This window comes from Wyeomyia smithii, chromosome 1, assembly GCF_029784165.1.
Source record: "Wyeomyia smithii strain HCP4-BCI-WySm-NY-G18 chromosome 1, ASM2978416v1, whole genome shotgun sequence".
NCBI lineage: Eukaryota > Metazoa > Arthropoda > Insecta > Diptera > Culicidae > Wyeomyia > Wyeomyia smithii.
Genome location: NC_073694.1, coordinates 57,537,466 through 57,563,886, shown reverse-complemented (window position 1 = coordinate 57,563,886; position 26,421 = coordinate 57,537,466). Strand labels below are relative to the sequence as shown.

At 40.2% G+C, this 26,421-nt stretch overlaps 1 protein-coding gene across 1 annotated transcript; it reads right to left on the bottom strand.

Annotated features, from left to right (window-relative positions):
- Window positions 1-413: 413 nt before the first annotated feature.
- Window positions 414-26,421, bottom strand: LOC129717017 (cytoplasmic dynein 1 light intermediate chain 2). The gene is made up of 8 exons (XM_055666866.1): window positions 25,747-26,421; window positions 4,059-4,249; window positions 3,788-3,991; window positions 3,306-3,505; window positions 2,890-3,119; window positions 2,712-2,823; window positions 2,464-2,652; window positions 414-2,303 (listed from the first exon to the last, which is right to left on the bottom strand). Exons 1-8 carry the CDS (start codon window positions 25,821-25,823, stop codon window positions 2,028-2,030), a joined length of 1,479 nt encoding a protein of 492 aa, XP_055522841.1. The 5' UTR covers window positions 25,824-26,421; the 3' UTR covers window positions 414-2,027.

The window sequence follows — 26,421 nt, the reverse complement described above, 5'->3', positions numbered from 1 at the left end:
TCTCGACGAACTCAATAACATCTTCCGCTGCGCTGTTAATAACTGCGTTGACATTGCTCCAGGATTCTCTGAAGGGGCTTTGATGACTTCGGGAAGTTCAGGGCGCTTCAGATCATACCACAGCGGGCCACGATAGCAGATGATGTTGACAACCGGAAGTCTTTGGCGCATTTTGGCCATCAGGAGATAGTGGTCAGAATCGACGTTTGTGCCATATAGGTTCGCACGTCGATAATTTCCTTGAAGTGTTTTCCGTCGATCAAAACGTCATAGATCTGTAATTTGGTATGTTGTGCTGATCTCTAGGTGTACTGATATGAGAATGTGATAACCAAAATTGTTGTGATTTGTACTTAGAAACCATTTTAAGGATTTCGGACACAGAAACAAAACTGTAGTCACTACAGTGAAACTTGTTTTTTGCAATAATTCATTTTCGTCTTTCGTACGAGTTAATAACTCTAAATCATCCCGAATATTGTTCCTCGGCGCTAAATTTGTCAGTAAATTTTAGTGTCAGCCTACTAAGTAATAGAGGTTTGACTGTTTTTCTTGCTTTAGTTTTTTCTCTTTTTTCAATTATTCAACGTAGGTAAAGTTTGTTTTTCATGCGATACGCTGAGGATGATGGTCCAATAGTTCAGTTTGGATAGGCTCCACATAAACAAAAGCGTCACTTTTTTGCTACAGATACCAATGCCATATACAGCACATCCGAAGGCTAATAAAAAATCTGTTTCTAAAATCATATAAGTGAGAACTTTACAACAATGCAGAATTTTTGTTTACCTAACAAATAGTGTCGAGCTTCCTGTCGGAGGAACAATAGCGGAAGCCCTCGCGTTTTGCCGATCCGATTTTGTAACATACACATCAATTTAAAATATGTTCAATCGAACGTTCTAACAATGCTTTACCGTTGTGGCAACTATTTGATGTTTTCAATTACCTTTATGTAATGCTAAACGAGCCCATTTACTAAATGTGTTGCCTCGATTGGGTTTAGAACAGAAGAAATATCAAATTATTACAGAATACTAAATTTCATTTTATAAACCGATCTCCTCATCAATATCTAACGAAAGTGACAAAAAGTTAAAATAAGATTATAAATCTTCTCTGTCTCTCTTGTCCTATGGAATCTGTCCTAGCTTTACCTGTGTTATTTTTTTAATGAGGAATTACAATGGATAAATGTTTATAAGTTAAGTTGCTCTACTTATCAGCTCATCGTCTTGTAAGCTGCAAATTATCGTTATCAATTCGATATAAGTTAATTAATAGGTAATGTTTTCTTGTTCTCTCACTTGCGTTACGCATTGCAGGGTGGCTTATCTGTTCTTTTTTATCCTCGCAACTAGGTGCACTGCAGTAAGTGATTTAGTTTGGAGTATGCATGCTCTGATAGAGAGTGGTATGCGTTTTACAAAATGCAGGATTAGTTGTTTTAGCTTTAAACAAATATTAAGTTTGCTAAATCGGAGATAGTACATTTTGATGATCGTCGCATCTAAACTAAGATAAAAGATTTGGAGCTTACAACGGTGTGACACGGAAAATGAACTGTAATATCGTCTTCTTTAATGATTACAGCCCGGTATAAAGCCGAGAAAGAAGCACCATTGACGAGAGCAGAAAGAACATTTTAAATATGCATTTTTTTTTTATTAAACTCTCCTATTCGACTTATTCTCTCTACTTTACCGCACTAACTAACTATTAAAAATGGTTCGATATGCATTCCACGTTTCCACTGTACGGCGAATTGTGGATCGCAAACCGTTCCCTTTATCAAACACTCGCACTCCAGCTTCCTTTTTAGCAGGCCCTCACTTCCTGTTTTGCGTACAAGCGCTCACATTCACACACAAACAATACCGCAGCGCAGAGTATATGTAGAGCTTACAAGCCATATCACACGACACGTGCAAAATCCGGTCTTTACAATTGCCTTTCCGTTCTCGTTCGCTTTCTCGCAACAAGTCTTACCGTTATGCGGTGGATCTGTGATCCCAGGGAGCGCTCGTTTAGCAGTCCGACTGATCCGAAAAGTCCAGATCCTTCTTGACGCTACGCGTCATGCGGTCTAGCTCCATGGCGGCATCTGTTCGCATGGAGATGGTATCGTTCGCTGTTACCAGATCACTACCACCGTTCGTTGCCCGTGGCGAGATACCCGTTACGCCCGGTAAACTGGCTCCGCCACCGCCGGGTGAGCCGGATTTTTTCAGCAGCAATGAGTTGAAGAAGTTAGCGAGTACGCCCTCGCCGCTCGGTGTGCAAGGATTTAGTTTGCCGTCGACCTGTGGGAAAACAACAAAACTATAAGAATATTGCATAAATTTTGAAAGTTTTAAACAGCTAAATTGAAAATTAATGAACCAGCCATAACGCTTTAACAAAAGCAAATGTTTGAATCAATTTTTTGCTAAACTTTACATTGCCATTGACAAAGAATCGTACCTTTTTAGGTGAACCTTGTGCACCGGCCGAACCCGGAGTCCGTGTGGTTGCTTTACCGGCGCTGCCCTGCGATCGCATCGGGGATTCGCCTCGCGTTGGCGTCTGGCCCTGCTGCAGTAGCTGCAGCTGTCGCGTGAGGAACGCTTGTTCTTCTTCCGTCTGAACCTCCACCTCACGGTTGGAGACAGTCTGTTAATTATAAAACGAAATTTACAACCCCGCGTGACATTTTAGTTTCATTGCCTTACCTTTCTTGAAGGCGGTTGTGCTATAATATCATTGTAGTAGTCATCTGGCTTACATGATTGCATATTTTCGTACAATATATTAATCTTCTTCATATTATCCCAACCAGCGGGTCTGAGAAATAGGAATAAGCAACAAAACAGTTAATAGACGTTTGAATGTTGAAGCTCTGTAACCTACATTAGCACGGCATCCTTTTCCACAATAAGCGCCGGTGTACGGAATGGTAACCCGTAGATCCGATGCGTTAGATATTTATACAGCAGGTCGCAATTCTTGTCTTCTTTCACGCTTGTGTAGAACAACGACGCACCGTAAACCAGACAGAAGCGACGGATCCACTGCTGCATAAAGTCGAAATGCTCATCCCGGTAGTCGAGCTCTTTCTCCAGGGTGGTCATGTAGTCGGTCTAAAACATTAAATAAAACTCGTTTTAAACGTTTTGAACGTAAATCGACAAAATCTGACTACTGTTGGTACTATTAGTATACATCGAGAACTTGGTAATCAGTCGCAAATCTCAATGCAGTTAAAATAGATAAGGGCAATAGCATGGTATCAACTAGTATAAAGCCAGAAACAAACAAACACGTACTTTCGTCACAACAACTACTACATCTAAGCCCAAATTGGTCGTTAGTACACCTTCCGGAAGGGGCAGCGCATCCAGGTCATCATCCACGGAGGAAAGACGATTGGTACGCTTGATAGGAGAGCCCGGGTCCAGCTCGTCAATTGTGTCGCAGTAACTTTGCCATACTGTCACAAGCCGCTGGCAACACTGTTGCTTTTCTTCTGCAACGATAAGACATCACGAATACCATAACTTGAAATGTATGCAACAAAGCTAAATCCCTTCGTTTCATTCATTTGCATGAGCTTTTGAAATCTATACCTGCTCACTTGACACCAGCCGGAATCGAAAGCAGTTTGCAACTTCCCAGAATTGTTGACAAGTGGAACAAGTAAGACGATACTTACTTTGTTTAAACGCCATTTAACGCATATAGAATGCAGGGATTATCACTTCTACGTCCTCCTTCGTTCCACCCACTGACAACACATAAAATAACTCACCCGGATCGATTTTCAGTCCCGCTATGTGATCATCCAGTATCTTTATCCAGTGCTGCAGCTGGTCTACCCAGCTCCACGGTGTCGTCATTGACAGCGTCAGGATGACCAGGGTGTGTGCGTAATTAGAATCATTGAGCGCATACTTGAGCAGGTTGTTGTGGCCCGGATCACCGTCCAGTATCCATACGCCTAGGCGGGTCACATCTAACAACAAAAGAACTACAAATTAGACATCGTGTTTAACACACACCCACACCCCGCGACTACTAACCGTCTCGGTACTCGTCCCGCACGTCAATGTAGGCATACTCGAGGCCGGAACCTTTCTTCGGGTCCTCCACTCCTTGCAGTTTTGCAATCAGGGTCGTCTTACCGCTGGCATTGTCGCCCAGTACTAGCACTGACTTATTCGAGGGTAGTTTGGTGCTGCTCTGTGTTTGTACTTCACTTAGGATAGCCGACCTGTCGAGTGGAAAATGAAAAGACGCATTGAAATCTGAATGAAAATTTATTGCCAAAATGAAAAAAAAGCCTTAATGTTATTTATTTCAATTAGAAAACTGAAAAAGTCATTCAAGCATTTCTACGCGTAGATGAGGACCACTTATGATTTTACTTATGTCTAGATGGACAAACTTAACGTTCGATTAATTATCAATCTTAAGCAGTAGCGCCTATTTTAATCAGTCGCAGATAACAGACCTCAAACTCCTGCTTTTTTATCAATATCGACAATTTCAATGATGGAAACGAAAATTTTGATTGTCTAGCTGTCTTACGAATATAAAAAATACCGTTAATCACGAAGAAATCTGTGAACAAAAAGCATTTGAAACAAATCGACCTATATTGCAGCCATTCAGGAGTCACTTCGGGTGCTGCAAAAAAACGCCTGCAAAACAGATGTAAACTGCTTAAAATTGGTGTGGGGTGATTGGAATAGTGTCCCTCGATTGGTAACTTCAATTGATTGTTGCTAAAGTTTACTAACTTAGTTTTACAATCTGAAAACAAGTTCTGACAGAGAAAACGATAAAGAACAGATTGATATACTACTGTTTTAATTTCACCCAACACATTCCGAGTATTTCGTCTGAATACATGGGCGGTTCCTGAAGCTGCTTAGAATATGTTCCCTATCCTACATCGTAAGAAATAGCTTTCATCTGGAGAAGTGATCAATATTTTGGCTTCATTCAATTTTCTTTTTCCTTCACGCATACAGATTCGACCAACTGTACTACATGCTGCATTGAACCTTTTCGCCAAATCACGGAGGGAGACTCCAGGATTATTCCGGACTGCCCTGATGACCTCCGCTTGTAATTTCCGGTTCAATGTTCCACTTCTACGTTTGGTTTGTTGAGCGCGATCAACTGTCAAAGTGTCCCGGTAACGTTTGAGCACGGTATTCACAGTCGATTTCGGTAGTTTGAGAGCCTTGACGATCATTCTTCTTGACCTTGTTGAGTTTTCAACGTAGGTGTTCACAATTTTTTCTCGTCTCTTACGTTACATGTTGGAAAACTTTTCAACGCGGGTACCAATCCTAACGAAATTTTCACCATGAACCTCCCAGATCAAAGCGCTGTCATTAGTTTCTCGGTACGACAACTAGAGGCGCTGTAGTTAATAAAAGGAAACGGCCAAATACTAAGTAGAACAAACCTTATTTGGAATATTCAAACATATTCCTTCTATTGAAATATCGAGAGTACTTCACTATCTTCACTAACTCTGCCTGTGACGGTTCTCTTTGGTTTCGTTCAGCCTGTACGAATAAACTCAAAAACCGAAGCAAAGAGTCCAAAGCCCCTGGAAAGGAGCATGGTTGTAATAGCACTTAACTATGGCTGGTGCGTAAAAAATTTAAGGGTCACACCCCTAAGCAAAGATGAAATGCAACCTGCGCTTTTCCACACAATTATAGACTTCTGCGGTAGTGTGCCGTAACACGCAGTGACCGCCTTCTTCAGTGACAAATTCGTGGGATCAAACTGAATTCAACTGAAAGTAAACAACAAACTTCACACCCGTGGCGTGGAGCCCCATAAGGTTGCACGCAACAGGCGATACCAAGGTGACGGAACTGGAGAAGGACTTAAAACTCGACAACGAATCGCTGGATTTTCGGTTTCACCATTTATACTTGGTTCACCTAGCGGGGAAGAGGAGAACCTGGCGGACAGTATTCCCGAGCCGGAGACACAGCCGAATGAAAAGAGGAAACCTAAGTCACCTCGTGCTGCTGAGCCGCTACTCCTCTAAGAAGAGAACAGTTCAGGGATCCTAAGAAAACCAACTGGAACTTTTTGTTATAAAGCTAAGTGGTTATCTAGAGAGGGGTCTGTTTTGTGACGAAACGCTACGAGGGGAGAGGGATCTAAAAAAAACCCTTAAAAATGTACGTCATTTATGCATGCTACTTTACTGGACACCCATTTGTAGAAGATCGACAAAGTCCTAATCGACACTTGCCGCTTCTGCAACGCTGAATTGGAGAGCTCAGCGCATTTGCTCTGCATTTGCGGGGCTCTTGCTCCATCGGGTCAACTTCTTCGGAAGTTACCTCTCAACGACCATAATAAAAAAAAACGGTCACTGGTTCCATCAACCATGTAGTACCGAATTGGGGTACAGGTTTGCAACCAACAAGAAGCTCAACTCTATCAATGAGTTCGAGCATCTTGTAATCTGTGTACAGGAATCAGGGCCAGCTGCAAAAGGCATACTTGTCGCAAGTGGCATTTTTGCCCAATACCCTATACAAAAAAAAATCATACCGTTACAATCCTTGATTGTTCATTGATGTAGAGTGGCATTTTTTATCGATTTCGTTGCAATTGGTGGCGTATCAGAACGAGGGGTGAGAAACCCAAGTTGAGCTAATCAACATGAATATCCCATCACAAAACATTCGTTGGGTTGTGCCTATGCTTGAGTTAATCAGAGAAGCATTGATAGTTTATTAATGATAATATTTTAAGGGTATTAAAGCAAAACGCGAACGTGAAATAATAGAATTGATCAATATTTTCCAACAATCAAAATTGATCAAAATCATACTGTTTTACTTCAATTAAACAGAATAGTATTGGACTAATGAAGAATCAAGCATTGATAACATGACAACAGAATTTTGATGTTGTTGTTGACTTTGCAAATGAACTTCGAACTCTGTTTCGTTTCATAGGCACATCGGCATTTTTTTAAATAATTAGATGCATTGAACTTTGCCAATTTCCTATTTATTAGGCAATCGACAACAAAGAGAGAACCGGCGTGAAATGTCGTGTCTCCGAGTGTCTGCGTCGACAGGTGGGAATTAAGCGGTGACCGGTTAACCGAAGATTTCATTCGGTCGATAAATATCGTGATTAACGGAAACGCGATGTATACCTCCAAAAGAACCGCGTCGACCGACGTTCGTTTGCTTCAGCTGGATACTACGAGTGGTAGATGCTTTTTCGCGCGCGTTGTAAGTAGAGGATCGATGTGTTTTGCCCGAAACTCATCATTCGTTTTCGTAATAAACGAATTTCGCGCGTAACATTGTTCGATTTCGTCCATTACTACGGTGACATAAAAACACAAACCTTGCTTTCCACTGGAGTTGCGGCGATGCAGAGATAAACTCTTCTGACCGTTTTGCCGAAGACCACTTCCGTTGTGTCTATTAAATCACTTCCAAATTCGCGCCTCCCGAATCGCATTCCGTTGCCTTCCGACTAAGTCACTTACCACAGTGACCCAACCCTTCCTTTCAGTCGCAGTCGTGGAGATGCAGAGGTAACCTCGGTCTCCAACAACACAACTGTTACACTTCCTTCAACATCCGTTCTTACCCTAACGATCGTAAGGGCGTGACCGGCGCCGTTATCGATTCATACAAAGTGGTGGCTACCGAACTGTTGTACACTGAAGATGGCAAACTAACCCCAAATAACCCTATACATGGTTCCTTGTGCGATTTGCGATTACAAAATAAACATTTGAAATAATACAATCGATGTTCTGTAAATGGCGTCGAAGTCTTTAAAAAATTGGATATCGATTCGAATAGAATAATGTACTTCTAGAAAACCACATTTTAAGATTTTAAAGTACCTACATAAAGAGTTGGAGAGATGAGAGAGGACTTGTACGGGGCTGCCAAGAAGGGCATGAATAAGGTGTCTTATTACTAACATATAGAAAACTATTCTAGAGCCTTTCAAGTGGAGGAAAAAAACGATTTGTTCGAAACAGCATTTAAAAAAAGACTCGCACATCTGGTGCCCCGAAAAGGGAATAAAATTTATCCGAATCACAAAACGAACTAAAACTCATTCGGGAAGCTCGTTAATGAATGTTCCCTTAAGAATATACCAGGAAGTGGTCGATAACCTGGTCCGAACCACCCTGAATTGGACCGGAAAGTCGAGGATTACATTTCGGAAAACAGATCCGCCTCTATTCGGGATTTTCAGTTAATCCAGCGGATTAAGCGCAGACATGATTTAAAAACGTATAAAAAAGCAGAAAATGTCCCAAAAACTCCAGAGCATCGGCATCACGCCAGTATCAGAGCTTGAAAGCTTATGAGCGTATTTCGTATAACCAAAATCAGTGCATCTTGATGGACGATTAGTCATCCAAACAAACAATAAGGGAACAGCTTATAGAGCCTTAAATCAGCTAAAATTCATTTGATAATAGATTAATAAGCTGAGAATCAATTAAAATGTTTGTGGGATATGTGAAGGAAAACTCAAGAACACTGCCTATGCCACAGTTCTGCATTGAAACGGTTGGGAAGATTGTACTAATAGCGAAAACAACTGTTGCGATGAAGAAACTTTGATTACGATCAAACATAATTACGATCTTCTTCAGTCTGTACAAAAGGGACAATTCTCTAATATATGTTAGAACGGTAAATTAAACAAGAGATTGCTTTCTCCCTCCTTTCTGGCCAGAATGTCCGTTAAAAAAAAACATCAACCCACTAAACTATCCCAACTGTAGTCAATTGAATGGACTATTGACAAGGACATACTCTGAAAGGAAAGTAGAGTAGGTACCCCGTGACAAGGTAAAGTTCGAGAATTGTTGGTTAGAAGCGTCCAAAGACAAAGACCACTGTACAGAATTTGATAAGGGACATCAAATCTGAGGTACGAGCATTCTACAGAAATCAACAATCTGCTTGATTCACTCAGTGCACTGTTTGTAAACACTTAAAAGTCAAATATTAATTAAAAAACTTAAACTGGTTTGGTTAGCACACGATATTCAGATTACAAAATCATCTTACTTTTTTAATTAAAAAGCTATCTTACTGATCGAACGCTGCAGGTTGTTTATCAAAATTCAAAATCTGATAGATTTCCTGTCAGAGCAGGTGTGCCTCAAGGTTCAGTCTTGGGTCCAGTCCTGTACAACATATTCACTTCAGATCTTCCTGATTTGCCTCCAGGATGCACAAAGTCATTGTTCTGCGATGATACAAGCATTTCCGTAAAAGGAAAAATCTTCGTGTCATATGCAGTCGTTTGCAGAAAAGTTTAGAGATATTTTTTCTTCCTACTTGCAAAAGTGGAAAATTTCTCCCAATGCTTCTAAAACTCAAACGCTAATTTTTCTCCATAAGACTAGAGCTTTTTTATAGGGGGGGGGGGGGGGGGGGGAGGAATGTTTGTAATGATTTATTTATGTACTAATATCTATTCAGAATTAGTATTGTGTGTTCTGCCACAAATGGTGAAATTTCAACACTATATATATATATATATATATATATATATATATATATATATATATATATATATATATATATATATATATATATATATATATATATATATATATATATATATATATATATATATATATATATATATATATATATATATATATATATATATATATATATATATATATATATATATATATATATATATATATATATATATATAAATATATATATATATATATATATATATATATATATATATATATATATATATATATATATATATATATATATATATATATATATATATATATATATATATATATATATATATATATATATATATATATATATATATATATATATATATATATATATATATATATATATATATATATATATATATATATATATATATATATATATATATATATATATATATATATATACATATACATATACATTTGTACGCTTTTTTATATTAATGAATGTTATTAGCTTTCGCAGTTAAGTTAATGTAATTGTAGGAAAATTATTAAACCTACTTGTCAAGGAAAAAAAAGGAATAAAACAAAACTTAAAATAAACTTAAAACTATCTTACTGACTATAAAGTGAGCTAATCGTTGCAATTGAGGATTGCAACGATTTTTGTCGGAATTTGTTGATGATTTGGCTTGACATATTTTCTAATGTTTCTACATTAGTGAGCCTATGTAGCTCGTTCGTGCTAAACCAGGGAGGACGCTTCAAAATCATTTTCAAAAGTTTATTCTGAATCCTTTGAAGTGTCTTCTTCCTGGTTGTACAACAACTTGTCCAGATGGGAACTGCATATAACATTGCTGGCCTAAAAATTTGTTTGTAAATTAACAGTTTATTCTTGAGACAAAGTCTAGAATTCCTGTTGATAAGAGGATATAAACATTTGATATACTTATTGCACTTTGACTGGATATTTTCAATGTGCTCCTTGAAAGTAAGATTTTTATCATAAATTAGCCCTAAGTATTTAACTTGATCAGACCAATTTAAGACCACACCGTTCATCTTAATAACGTGGTTATGGGTGGGTTTGAGAATTGAAACTCTTGGCTTATGAGGACAAATAATTAACTGTGTTTTAGAAGCATTAGGGCACATCTTCCATTTCTGCAAGTATGAAGAAAATATATATAAACTTTTTTGTAGCCGACTGCATATAACACGAAGGCTTTTTCCTTTTGCGGAAATGCTTGTATCGTCATAAAACAGAGATTTCTCACAACCTGGTGGTAAATCAGGAAGATCAGAAGTAAAAATGTTATATAAGATTGGGCCCAAGATACTCCCCTGAGGCACACCAGCTCTAACAGGCAATCTATTAGATTTACCATTTAGATAGTTAACCTGAAGAGTGCGATCAGTTAAATAACTCTGTATCATTTTTGTAAGGTGAAGCGGAAAACTGAAATTTGACATTTTAGCTATTAAACCTTTATGCCAAACACTGTCGAATGCCTTTTCTATATCTAGTAGAGCTGCTCCAGTCGAATAGCCTTCAGATTTATTAGTTCGAATCATATTTGTTACTCTAAGTAACTGATGAGTAGTGGAATGCCCATGGCGAAAACCAAACTGCTCATTTGCAAAAATTGAGTTCTCATGAATATGTGTTATCATTCTATTAAGAATTATTCTTTCAAAAAGTTTACTAATAGAGCAAAGTAAACTAATTGGTCGATAACTTGATGCCTCAGCTGGATTCTTTTCGGGTTTTAAAATTGGAGTGACTTTGGCATTTTTCCATTTCGTAGGAAAATGTGCTAGTGCAAAGCATTTGTTAAAAATTTTTACCAAGAAATTTAAAGAGTTTTCGGGAAGTCTTTTAATAAGGATATAGAAAATCCCATAATCTCCTTGTGCTTTCATGTTTTTGAATTTTTTGAGAATAGTTCGCACCTCATTCAAGTTTGTTTCCAATACCTCTTCAGAAAGAAATTCTTGGGTGGTGATCTGATCATACTTTTGGTTTACTTCATTTTCAATAGGACTTACTACGTTCAAATTGGAGTTATGAACACTCTCAAACTGCTGAGCAAGTTTTTGAGATTTTTGTTCATTCGTTAGAAAAATGCAATCACCATATTTAAGGACTGGAATGGGCTTCGAAGGTTTCTTAAGAACTTTCGAAAGTTTCCAGAAAGGTTTTGAATAAGGTTTTAGTTGTTCAACTTCTCTCATGGAATTCTCATTTCGCAAGAGAGTGAGTCTATGTTTAATTTCCTTTTGTAATTCTTGAAAAATAATTTTCAAAGCAGGATCACGAGATCTTTGGTATTGACGTCTCCGTATGTTCTTCAAACGTATAAGAAGTTGAAGTTCACTGTCAATAATTGGTGCATTAAATTTCACTCGAGCCTTAGGAACTGATAAATTCCGGGCATTGAGTATTAAGCTGCTAAAATTATCTAATGCTCTGTCAATGTCAGCAGTATTTTGTAAAATAATATTATCATTCAAATTTTCTTCGATCGTAGAACGATACTTACTTTACTTTGCTAACGGACCGTTCACCGGTCTAGGGCCGAACGAATTAGAGATGTCCAGCTTCTTCTGTCTTGTGCAGCCGTTCTCCAGTCTCCCCGTACACCGGCAGATCGTGCATCTTCTTCCTCCGTGCACATCCACCGCGTGCGAGGCCTATCACGGAGTCGACGGCCTCTTCCTGGTTCTCTACTGAAGATAGTTTCGCCGGCTCTCTCGTCAGGCATCCTGGCTACGTGTCCAGCCCACTGAAGCCTGCCCCGCTGTATTACCATCACTATATCAGCATGTTTGTATACCTGGTACAACTCGTGATTCATGCGTCTGCGCCACACTCCACCTTCCAATTAACCGCCACGTATCGATCGCAGAACTTTACGCTCAAAAACTCCGAGCACTCGTCGATCAGCTTCCTTCAGCGTCCATGCTTCATGTTTATTCACTTATGTTCGAGCGTCTTGATAGAAAAATTTTCACTACACTTTTCACTTTTTATTCACTTTCACTATTTAATTCTATCACTTTTCACTTGCAAAAACGTATTTCGGCACTGAGATAGTGCCTTCGTCAGTGCTTATTTGGACTGTGGAGAAAATAGCGAAACCCCAAGAATTTTATACCTAATTAGGTAAACGACTGGGGCAAATTTTAACTCAGAAAACGTAAACAACTAGAGTTAGGTAGAGAAATGTGCGGCCTGGTGATGGCTTCATGTCCGTAAAGGGCCACCGGGAGTATCAGCGTCCTATACAGCGCTAGTTTTGTGCGAGTTTGCAAACTACGGGACCTCAGCTGGTTACGCAGTCCGTAGAAAGCCCTGTTTGCAGCTGCAACTCGTCGTTTCACTTCACGGCTCATATCGTTGTCACATGTCACAAGCGTACCAAGATAAACGAATTCGTCAACCACTTCAAATCGTTCCCCATCTATCTCCACCTCAGCATCAACACCACGGGGACTCCCACGCGTAGAACGATATCTATCCCAATTAGTCTTGTGATAATTTAACACAGATCTAGTGGGATTTAAAATAGTTTCATGGGAAATAGAAAATGTTATGGGAAGATGATCAGAATCAAAGTCAGCATGAGTTAATAAATCACTGCATGAATGACTTTCATTTGTTAGTACCAAATCAATTGTAGATGGATTCCTAATAGAAGAATAACATGTAGGACCATTTGGAAATAAAACTGAATAAAATCCAGCCGAGCAATCATTAAACAATATTTTTCCATTGGAATTGCTTTGAGCATTATTCCAAGATCGATGTTTCGCATTAAAATCACCGATAATTAAAAATTTAGACTTATTTCTTGTGAGTTTTTGCAAATCTCCCTTGAAATAATTTTTTCGCTCACCAGTGCATTGAAAAGGCAAATACACTGCGGCTATAAATAAAATGCCAATACTTGTTTCAATTTCAATTCCCAAACTCTCGATAACTTTGGTTTCAAGATGGGGTAAAACACGATGTTTTATTCGACGGTGGATAACTATTGCAACTCCACCACCAGCAACATCAATTCTATCAAACCTATGAACCATGTAATTTGGGTTCTTTTTTAGTTTAATATTTGGCTTTAAGAGCGTTTCAGTCACAACTGCAATATGCACATCGTGGACTGTTAAAAAATTGAAAAATTCATCTTCTTTCGCTTTTAAAGAGCGAGCATTCCAATTTAGAAAATTTACAGCATTATTTAAAATCATTGCTGAATTTCAATTTCATAACAATATTAGTTGTAAATTTTATACCTTCTTGAACAGCCTCGTACATCGAGTTACAGATCAACAAAACGGACATTAGCTGCAGCATGGATTGTTGTAGGTATTCAATCTTTTCTGGAGTTGGACTACCTAAATCAATACTGGCTGACTTTTCAGCACCAAACACGAATGGTTTGTTACTGTTTCAATTTGAAATATTACCTGTAAGGGCATTGGCATATGAACAGCCTGGTGTTGCCTGAACAGGATTTTTTGTCTGAAATTTGTTATCTGAATTTAAATTATTACCTACAGACACACCTGCTAATGAAAGTGCTGGTGATGCCTGGACAGTATTGAAAGTCTTTTGTATACCCACATTGACAACAGGTTGCTTAGAATTCCTACGTTGTCTGGAAGCAATAATTTTTGAACTTACAGGACAATTAAAGAAATTAGATTTGTGATTTCCTCCACAATTTACACATTTGAAACTATCAGTGGTCTCTTTCACGGGGCAGATATCTTTCGTGTGACCAGTGTCACCACAAATCATACATTTTGCTGCCATATGGCAGTTTCGAGTTCCATGACCATAGGCTTGACAATTCCGACATTGAGTAAGATTATGGATGTCTCCATGTCTCTTGAAATTTTCCCACTTTATTCGCACGTTAAATAAAACACGTGCTTTTTCCAAACATTTCAAATTATTTACTTTGGTACGATCAGAATGTACTTAGTAATTTTCCTGGTGTATTCCAGTTTGATTAATTTTGGCATTTGCCTTTCGTTTCATCAAAATTACTTGGTTGGGAGCAAAACCAAGTGATTCTGACAAACATTCTTTAATTTCCTCAATAGTTTGGTCATTTGAAAGACCCTTCAAAACAGCCTTAAACGGTCTCTCGTTTTTGGCATCAAAAGAATAAAATTTATACATCTTTTCAGTCAAATACTGTAAAAGATGTTTATGGCCATCAAGAGATTCGGCCAAAATACGAATTTCGCCTTGGCGGCCAATTTGAAAATTAACTTTCACATTCGACAGAAACGATGAAAGCTCTGTTCGAAATGCTGTAAAATTTGCTACATATACCACAATAGGTGGAACTTTAACCTTCTTCATAACGGCTGTTGCGACAACCCCCTGGTTGTCTTCGAATGATAGTGCTCCCGGCACTTTCCTCGGCGTAAGTGACAGACCAAGCCAGTAACACCAACCGTTGAAACAAAATTGATCACACCCGCACTTTTCGATTACCCAACCACGCGCAGAAGTTAGTTTAATTATTAGTTAGATAAAATTGATACGTTATGGTTCTAAAAATTAATAAATGAAATTGAATAGAACACTAGCATAAATATAAAGGTTAATTGTGCCCAAGGAGTATTTGGCCATCAATAAATTGTCACTCATTCATCGTTTTCATAAAAACCGATCAGGATAATTGCTGTTAAAAACACACCGTAATTACACTAAAATGTGAGTACTTAATTAGTTAGCCTTGTAAGCTCGAAATGAATTTGACTAAATTGCAGCTTTGAAACTGTAAGTAACAGCTAGCAGAATTTTGGTGTCCAATCAATTATCGCAACATTCTTCAAAGATTTTATTTGTCACGAAACCCAAAGCGACGGTCTGTTCGAATATGCCAGGACCAGGAGAGATAAACAGAAGGAAGTGTGTTGTGTGTGAGCGTACCGATCCGGTAGATGCTTTGTTGCGGTGCCACGGCTGTGATCAGTTCGTGCACAATTGTTGCACAGAAGCTGGCGATTTGATATCTGAAACGGGTCGCAATTTCGAGTGTCAAGATTGCTTGAATAAAAATCGAGATTCTAGAGTCAATGTTACTCAGAACCCAGAAGAAGTAATCGAAAAGCATTGCCCTTTGTGCGATCGTCCGGACTCGGACGATGATTTGGTACAGTGTGACCGTTGTGATCATTTCCTGCACTTTAGCTGCGCGGGAGTGAATGAATCGATATGTGACCCTGATCGCAGTTTCGTTTGTAAGCTGTGCGCAGAGAAAGATGAACTGTTATCAAGCGTCTCTAGGCGCTCGAGTCAAAAATCTCACAGTAGCCGTAGCTCGATGCAGTTGGCATTAAGTATGAAGAAATTAGAAGAAGAAAATTTACTCCACATGAAGCAAATCGACGAGGAGGAAAAATTTCGGCGAATGCGTTTGGCAGCAGAGGAAACACTTATGAAGAAAAAGTTTGAGCTACTTCAAGCAGCACTTAATCACAAAGAAGATGATTCCAGTAAGAAAAGTGCAGTTAGTGAGCGAGTAGTTAGGAAAAATACTGCGTCGTGGGTTGAAAAAGCAGGACAGACAGAAGGAGCAGACAGTAATGCTACCACGTCGTTCATTAAGCAAATTAACCAGCAGATTCCACCGAGCGTCGATAAGGCAACCGCTCAATCACAAACCGTTTCTATAGTAGAACACAAGGCTGGATGCCGTACATCATATACGCTTGTACCGACACCGTCGTCGGGAACTGAAATGCAGTACAAAGTTGTCGCAGTCGACTCGATAATAACAGTGCCTTCAACAAGACAAAATGTTCCGGTTTCCAACATCGTCGGACAAAATGTTCCGGTTTCCAACATCGTCGGAAATGTTTTATCGGCACCAATAGTGCCAACACCAGTTTCTAACAGGATCGCTTCAGTAGAAGCAAATGATTTTACCTTTCATTCATCACCACAAGTGTTACCACCGAAATCAGTCACAAACGCTATGACAACTATATCGTCGGCTCAGGTGCTGCCTGTATTATCAATTTCACATTTTGATACACATAGATTGAACCCAAGAGGACATTCGAGGCCAACCCTCCCCAATATTGATGAGGAGTCAACGTCGGGAGGTATCACGAGAGCAGAGTACTACAATTATAGAAATGACAACGGTCGTGAAACAACAACGCCAATAATAAATACGATCGATCCCGTGCCTTCGTACAATATTCCTTTGGTTTCACATCCACCACCCGGGTTGGAGCCGTCGCAGTATTACACCCAGCCAAAGTATGGATTGGAGCCGTTGCACAATGTAACAACAATGCCGACAAATACGAACCAAACATATAGGTTCGAGACAGGGGATTACAATGCACCTCTAGCGAATCGTTCCATGTTCACAGTGCCATCATCGGGGCAGGATTGGCCGGTATCATGCAGTTTCCCAACGATCAACTCGTCTACAAGAACAGCATCGCTCGCAAATTTTGGTAGGAATGCTGCTCCACCACTAAGTAAAACACAGGCGCCAGGAATTCCTCCTGATTGGAGCGTAAACATTCCAAGTACGGTAGTCTCTCACGGGTCGGGGCAGATCAATCAAATAAACTCAGTTGGACCGAATGCAATACAAATAGCAGCTAGACAGGTCATATCAAGAGAACTACCAGTTTTTGCGGGAGACCCCCAAGATTGGCCCATATTTTACAGCTCATTTCGCAACTCTACTGACGTATGTGGTTACAGCGACGCAGAAAATTTAGCACGTCTTCAACGATGCTTGCGGGGTCACGCGTTAGACTCCGTGCGGAGCCGACTCCTGATTCCTGAGTCGGTTCCTCATGTAATAGCCACTCTACAGCGATTGTATGGCCGACCAGAGGTTATTATAAACGCTCTACTCAACCAATTGCGTAGCGTGCCAGCTCCGAGGGCAGATGACCTCAAGACGTTGATTAAATATGGCATGGCAGTACAAAATCTAGTAGACCACATGGTGGTAGCGGAACAGCATCATCATTTGTCAAATCCCATGTTACTCTACGAGTTGGTAGAAAGATTGCCACCGAATTTCAAACTGGAGTGGGCAAACTATAAGCGAACGAAAATAAACGTGAATTTGAGCACGTTCGCAGAATTTATGACGGATTTGGTCGCAATGGCAAGCGATGTGACGATGCACGTTGATCCCATGCATGCGACGCATGTAAGGCAAGATAAGCACAAGAGGGAAAATCATTCAAAGGAAAAGTTATTCATTCACCATACAGAGACGAGCACAGGCTCAGGTGACAAAGAGATATGTTCTAAAGATTCTAAAGAATCGAAACCAGTAAAAACATGTTCCTATTGTAATAAAAGTGGACATCTCGTTGCAGATTGTTTTTCATTCAAACGATTAGACATAGAGGGTCGATGGAAAGCCATTCGTGAAAAGAATTTGTGTCGCATTTGTTTAGTACCACACAAATCTTGGCCATGTCGATCGAAACGAGAATGCGGAATTGATAATTGTCGGTTACGTCATAATTCGCTGTTGCATTCCACAGCCCCGAAGAGTAATCAACAAGATTTCCCAAATAATTCTACGAACAGGAACAATATTGTACATCAAAACCATCATTTCCTGCAGGCGTGTTCGCTCCTGCGTTATCTACCAGTCACACTTCATGCAAACGGTAAACAAGTTAAATTGTTCGCATTTCTAGACGACGGATCAACATCGACGATCATAGAAGCGGAAACTGCGGAACTGCTGGGAGTGAAAGGTCCACAGGAACCATTGCATCTTTGCTGGACAGGTGATGTAACGAGAGTGGAAGAACAATCACAGCGCATTCAACTGAGTGTTGCCGGAGAAAGTATGAAAAAACAATATACTTTGTCGAACGTACGAACAGTTAAACAACTTAAATTGCCGAGCCAAACATTAGAATATACAAATATCTGTCATATGCATCCGTACCTTAAAGGGTTGCCCATAAAAAGCTACTCCGATATCAGACCAAAGCTCATTATTGGAGTCGATAATGTGACACTAATCAGTACGCTGAAGATAAGAGAGGGAGGTAGTGGAGGTCTCATAGCCGCTAAAACGAGGTTGGGTTGGAGCATTTACGGTCGGCATTTGGGTTCCAGAGATCAAGAACATCTGCACCTCCACACGGTTCAAAATAATGAAGTTCTTGACAACACAATGCTGCATGATCTGATGAAACAATTTTTCCGCATCGAAGATTCGTGTATCACATCCAAACCAGAATCAGAAGATAATAAAAGAGCAGTTCAAATTCTACAAAAAACAACGGTTCGTGTCCCAACCGGGTTTGAAGTAGGACTGTTGTGGAAGAAAGATGAATATAATTTACCCAACACCTATTCCTTAGCACTCCGGCGTTTAGAATGCCTAGAAAAACGCTTATCGCGGAATCAAGACTTGTACACTAAGGTGAAAGAATTGGTTAAAAGTTACATAGCAAAAGGCTATGCACATCGCGCGTCCAACAGTGAAAAAAATTCAGTTAACCAGCATCACACCTGGTACCTACCACTAGGGGTTGTTCAAAATCCCAAGAAACCCTATAAAATAAGATTAATTTGGGATGCGGCAGCAACTGTTGAAGGACTATGTTTCAACGATCTTTTACTTAAAGGTCCCGATTTAATGGTCTCGCTAATAGGCGTGCTGATAAGGTTCAGAGAGAGAAGTATAGCGATTGGTGGAGATCTGCGAGAAATGTTTCACCAAATCGCTATTAGAGCAGAAGATAAACAATTTTTGCGTTTCCTTTGGCGTGACAATCCCGAAGATCCTCCGCAGGTCTACGTCATGGACGTGGCGATATTTGGAGCATCCTGTTCTCCCTGTATAGCACAGTTCGTAAAGAACAAAAATGCGGAAGAGTTTTCTCAAGAGTATCCACGAGCCGCGAAGGCAATAATTGACAACCACTATGTCGACGACTATCTCGATAGCGTTGACACGATAGCCGAGGCAATTGAGTTGATGGAGCAGGTGAAATATATTCACGCCAACGGAGGATTTGAGCTTTACCAGCTAGTATCAAATTCAACCGAAGTGTTACGTAACCTTGGAGTTGTTCAGGATATATCGACCAAAAATTTGAACTTTGATTCGGAGTCGGAAAGAGTTTTGGGAATGTTTTGGATTCCCAGTAGCGATGTATTTACGTTCACATCCCCATCAAAAGCAGAAATTTCCGGTTCAGATAACCAGTTAGAAATTCCGACAAAAAGGCAAGTACTGCGGATTATTATGAGTGTTTTCGACCCGTTAGGATTATTATCGCACTATATAATCCACGGAAAAATTCTGATGCAACATATCTGGCGAGCTGGCACAAATTGGGACGAATTAATTCCAGAACATTTGCTCGATAGTTGGGCAGCATGGCGAGGGTACCTGAAACATTTGAACGAAATAGAAATTCCGCGATGTCTTTTGGGCTGCACTCGAATGGATAAAACAAAGCAATCAGAACTTCACGCATTCGTAGATGCGAGCCGACAAGCATACGCGTGCTCTATCTATCTTCGGACACTAGGCGAAAGTGGAGTTCAGTGTTCCCTCATCATAGCTAAAAGTAAAGTCACTCCCTTGAAACCCGTGTCAATACCAAGATTGGAGCTACAGGCAGCATTTATTGGAGCCCGCTTGATGGAGCATGTATGTCAGCATCTGACGCTTCCAACTACTCGAAGAGTATTTTGGTCGGATTCATCCACAGTACTTTCTTGGTTAAATTCCGATACATTCAACTACCATCAATACGTAGCATTTCGTATTGGAGAAATTCTCTCCAGTTCCAAGATTGATGAATGGAGGTATGTTCCATCAAAACAAAATATAGCAGATGATGCTACAAAGTGGAAAGCTGGTCCCGATCTCAGCAAAACAAGTCTCTGGTTCAATGGACCCAATTTCCTTCACCTGCCTGAGTCGGAATGGCCAGTTCAAAGGAAGCCACAAGAAACTGCTGAAGAACAAGTACAGTACTTGTATCATCATCGGCAGGAGTTACACGATCCAATCATCAAGGTGAACCGTTTCTCCAGCTGGCATCGCTTGCAACGAACAGCAGCATACGTGTGCAAAGCGACGAAACTCTTCAAGAAAGACAGCGAGAGTATCAACCATCGAGGAATGTTGACTTCAGACGAATTTAAAGCAGCCGAAAATTTGCTATGGCGACAAATGCAGATGGAGGCGTACCCGAGAGAGTATATACGTCTAAATACAGAAAATGTGCCAGAGAATGAATCGATATTGGACAAATCAAGCCAACTATATAAACTTTCGCCATTTATGGATTCGTCGGGTGTCATCAGAATGGGCAGTCGTATTGGGGCTGCCCCATACGTCCCGTATGAGGCTAAGTATCCCATCATATTATCGAAGGAGCATCCGATTACCTTTCTTCTCACAAACAGTTATCACCAACGTCTCCTTCACGCCAACAATGAAACGGTTGTCAACGAGATAAGGCAAAAATTCTACATTCCTGCTTTACGCCGGCTGGTGAAAAAAGTTGCTGGGGCATGCCAAAAATGTAAAAACGCGAAAGCAGTTCCCCGGATCCCCAGGATGGCAGCATTACCGAGAGCACGGCTGACTCCATTTATAAAACCGTTTTCGTACATTGGGGTCGATTACTTCGGTCCGATGTTGATAAAAGTGGACAAAAGCCAAGTCAAACGTTGGGTGGCTTTGTTCACCTGCTTGACTATCCGAGCTGTACATATGGAGGTCGTACACACTTTATCGACGCAATCGTGCATAATGGCATTCCGACGATTCGTGGCACGACGCGGCGCGCCAGTTGAAGTGTACAGTGATAACGGCACCTGTTTCGTCGGAGCAAATCGACAATTAAAAATTGAAATCAAGCAAATCAATGAAAACTGCGCTGCAACATTCACAAACGCACGCACAAAATGGATTTTCAATCCACCTGCAGCACCGCACATGGGCGGACTGTGGGAACGAATGGTACGATCGGTGAAAACTTCTATGCTTGCTATTGGAAATGGACTGCGGCACCCAAACGAAGAAACATTTGAAACCATTGTTCTTGAAGCCGAAGCAGTCGTAAATTCACGCCCGCTAACATATATCGCCCTCGATTCGGCGGATCAAGAGGCTCTTACGCCGAACCACTTCTTGCTGTATGGAACGCAGGGAGTAAACCAGCCAGCAGTACAACCAACAAACTATCGCAGCGTTTTGAGGGATAGTTGGAAGTTAGCTCAGTGGATGATTGACGAATTCTGGCGCCGTTGGACTAAAGAGTACCTTCCGGTTATAGCCAGACGCTCTAAATGGTTCGAACCGGTTAAGCCACTTCAGGTGGGAGATATTGTTGTCGTGGTGGACGATACGACGAGAAATCGATGGTGCAGGGGAAGGATTACGGAGGTTTTCACAGGCACAGATGGCCAAGTCAGGAAAGCCAATGTTCAAACAGCAACAGGTATCATCTTACGCCCAACTGCGAAGCTAGCAATCTTAGATGTCCAGACAAGTTCCGGGTCACACGGGTCGGGGAATGTTGCGACAACCCCCTGGTTGTCTTCGAATGATAGTGCTCCCGGCACTTTCCTCGGCGTAAGTGACAGACCAAGCCAGTAACACCAACCGTTGAAACAAAATTGATCACACCCGCACTTTTCGATTACCCAACCACGCGCAGAAGTTAGTTTAATTATTAGTTAGATAAAATTGATACGTTATGGTTCTAAAAATTAATAAATGAAATTGAATAGAACACTAGCATAAATATAAAGGTTAATTGTGCCCAAGGAGTATTTGGCCATCAATAAATTGTCACTCATTCATCGTTTTCATAAAAACCGATCAGGATAATTGCTGTTAAAAACACACCGTAATTACACTAAAATGTGAGTACTTAATTAGTTAGCCTTGTAAGCTCGAAATGAATTTGAATAAATTGCAGCTTTGAAACTGTAAGTAACAGCTAGCAGAATTTTGGTGTCCAATCAATTATCGCAACAACGGCTTTATGCTCAGTATGAGAAGTTTGAATTTCTTGATCCCCAACGGAAGAAAGAATATCATACCTGTTAGTCGAAATTTCAGTGTCACTTGGAGAGATGCCCCACGTTTCCTTGAAGCCGCATCAAAGCGAGCTTTTTTATTTTCTCCAGGCATAACTGGAAAACTTCACTACACTTTCACTTCACTATAGAATTTAATTAGAAATATCTCAAACCAAATTTACTCACTAAACACTCGTTAACGTTGAAAACAAATTTTTTTTTGCGTTTCAACAGGTAGTCTTTCAAGAAGATTGCCTGTTGAAAGCGAAAAACAAAATTTCAACATCTCTCGGTAGACTAAGACTTAGCCTCGAGCTGTTGGTAAAATGCGACCGTACTGTAGGACAGTTCAAGTTGATCTGATAAGACTAGAGCTTCTTTCCTCAAGCCAAACAATACTCACGTTGTCAAGATGAATGGGGTTATTTTAAGTTGGTCTGACAAGGTTATGTACTTGGGACTAATTTATGATAAAAAACTTATTTTCAAAGAGCACATTGAGAGAAAACAAACAAAAAGCAGAAAGTGTTCAAGCAAACTCCAGAGCTGCAATATCATGCCAAGACTAAAGCGGACATTACACGTAGCAAATATTTGCTATTTGCAAATATTTGCTATTTTGCACAAAATAAAATCCGTACCAAAAATAGCAAATATTTGCTTCGTCTAATACCAGCTTAAGACCCCAAAGTTTTATGAGGGTATTTCAAATACCCCAAACCAGTGTATCTTTATGGACGATGAGACATCATGACAAATAATTTTGTTGAGTAACAGCTTATTCAGCTTGATCTCAGTCAAATTCCGCTTGAAATTAGTCGACTAGTCATTTCGAACATCAAAAAAAAAAAAAATTTTAATATATTTGAATGATACTTATCGCAGTTTCATAAAAACTCTTCGATATTCTTGAATAAACCAATCCAATTTTGTAGTTCTTGGGCATAAACCAAAACACTCGCTCCTTGCGCATCCCTTGATATCCGTGTTGGATTGTGACACTGAATATCTCACCGTCCCCAAATTGACATTACACTCATGCTGCGTTATTTGAGAAAAAACTATAAGCCACTAAATAACATGTGAATATTATCGATCGTAACGAAAAAGCAAAAGAATGAAAAAAAAGTTGAAGTACCTATGAGGTGCAATGGTACTGATGTAGTGTGGAATGTTTGCAAGCCACCGTAAATCAATTAATCCAAGCCGGTGAACTGCATTAAATTGGAAGGCGACGAGCGCCGCGACGGAAGTGCAAACCGATAAGTACCGTAACATTTCTTTCGCTCTCCCTCTACTCGCGCTCTTTCCCAGTTGAAGGCCAGATCCATTCACCGCCTGCGACGATGATCGCAGAAGTATTTGCAATGAATGAGGGCTATCGGTTCATAAACCAAAAAGTACTTCTCCGAACGGTGATTTGTGCCTAGCTGCTATGGATCCTAGTATGGACCAGAAGAGACGAAAGATGATTCCGAGCAAACAAACTGGCGATGGAAAAACTTCAAGGTGGATGGGTGAGAAGGGAGCAAACATTACGTCATTCATGCGAAATCATTCAACAAGGTATTATAGCTGTGTATAGCGTAGCGCGCAGAGCGGTTGACGAATGTTTTTGGCAAACAAATAATTCTCCATGTTTTGTCGATACGGTTTGATTGGCCTGTTGGCAATGGAAGGCAAAACTATGACCAGCATTTGTAATGGGAGGATGTATTATTGCAGGAATGCAACTTTCGAGGTCACTCTACAGTGCTAGTTGTATAAATACCGATCGGTATGATTTGAAATTAGTTCAAAATGTACATGCTCTCAAATCAATTAGGATTATATTGACAGTATAATGCAGTTAAGTTTCTTGTTGGGAACAGCTTAGGAAAGAGACACTTGTCCCTGTAAAGCATAAGAAAACTGTGGACTTGGAGGTGTACTTGTGTCTAACTTGACGTCCGCTTCGGCGTTCATTAAAATGCATCGATCTACTTTTTCAGAAGGTGATACGGTTATAAAAAGCGTACTCTCGAGGAAATTCATTGGACATATATCAAAACTAGCGCAACGATAGCTTTTAAGAACAAAATATGTATTTCTCTTCCTGTGCATAAGAAGAGCTACTTCTTTTGTTTATTTTCGCATAATGCTGACGTTACTTTTAAACAACATTTTAATCCATGCAACAAACACTCTTCCAATTCTTCCTATCTCCACACTGGTGCGAAGTTCTCGACCGAAACACTCACTTGCACTATGTATTATTATTCACAGATGCACCACATAATTGTTCATCTCTAGCATAAAACCGCTTTATAGACACACGAAACTTAACAATTTATAAAGTGTACGCACAACAACACAAATTAATTGTTGAACTAGTGTAAATATTTACAGCTGTATAAACAGGTGATAGATTCTTTGCTCTCGTTTTCATCGCAAACAGGAGAAACCAGATTTGCCGATACTGGTGGGCTTAGGAGAAATGCATGAGGAGGCGTTGGGAGGGGGCGAAGAAATTTATCGCGAAGCCGATTATGAATCATCGATGACAACATACTTGGGGACTGTTTTGGAATGCATTGAGGTTGATAGGCGCTAAATATGTTATCGATTGGTGACACGCCAGACAAAATCAAAATGCACCTCGTAAAATATTGCTACAAAAACCAGCCACTATGCATGGCAGGGTTTTGGCTAGCTGCTCAGCCTATAGGAAACCCCAAAAAATGCAATCACGACACGGACGGTTCGACTGTAGCTGTGGTAGGTGTACGCGCCATCGCTCTCTTTCTTTTTCACTGTTTTCACCTTCCCCCCTTGATTGATCGATGTATAAAAATGTGATCGTGGCTTTTCGAATGAGTCCACCAGTAAGCAGCTCGGAAACAGCAACAAATATGGGGCGAGAAGAAAATTACTTATGCATAACCACTGCTTAATGCATATAAGTGTTCGTGTAACATTATTAAACAATAGAAAATCACTGGAAATTACTTCTTAGACTAAGCAAACACCCTGAAGCCTGCGTAAATTGTGAAACCGCAATAGACGACATATGGGACGTATTCTTTATTTCCACGTCTGGCCCCATCAGCAGATGATAGTCTTGTGCACACATCGACACAACAGGTGCGTCATCCATAGTTAAAACATCGGTACTTACCAAAGATTTTCTTTCGGATCGATATCCTTCTTTCGGGGCGTTGTTAATCCGTTCACTTGAGATGCAAGAATCTCCATTTTTCGATGCTACGATTACGTTACTTCTTGGGCAACCTAAAAACTCCTAGCGCAGTAGCAACGTCCCGTTGATCAAAACAGCCTAGGTTGGAGTGCACTGAGCTGGGAAGGAAGAAAAGCCAAAGATTTTCTGATGCAGTTCGCAGCGGAGTTCAAACGAACCGCTTGCAGGCCCTTCCGAGTTTGCCCTTCGAGTTTAACGCCGAATTCCACTGAGAAAACAGTCAAACACACAAACGAGATCAAATCGTTGATGCTGGCTGATGATGCACACACAAAGAGGAAGAAGGTGTCGGGAAGGTTTTCTTCGCGTTTTCACTCCAAGCAGCAGCCACTGAAAAATCAACTTCCGGAACAATTAGCCCCTATCACCACAATCGAAACCTAGCTGGAACTCGCGAGCGTAAGCAATAAAACAATTCCAGCAGGATAGTGATGGCCACTAGCTGAATTAAAACATTTTTCTTCGTTGCCGTTTGTCACTACTTATTCGAACAATCCGCGACCGACCCGTTTCACTGCTCTTTTTTCACGCAGAAGTTTTTTTTCTACATTACACACCTTCAACGTCGTCGTAGTTTCTTCTTTGCTGTCTCTT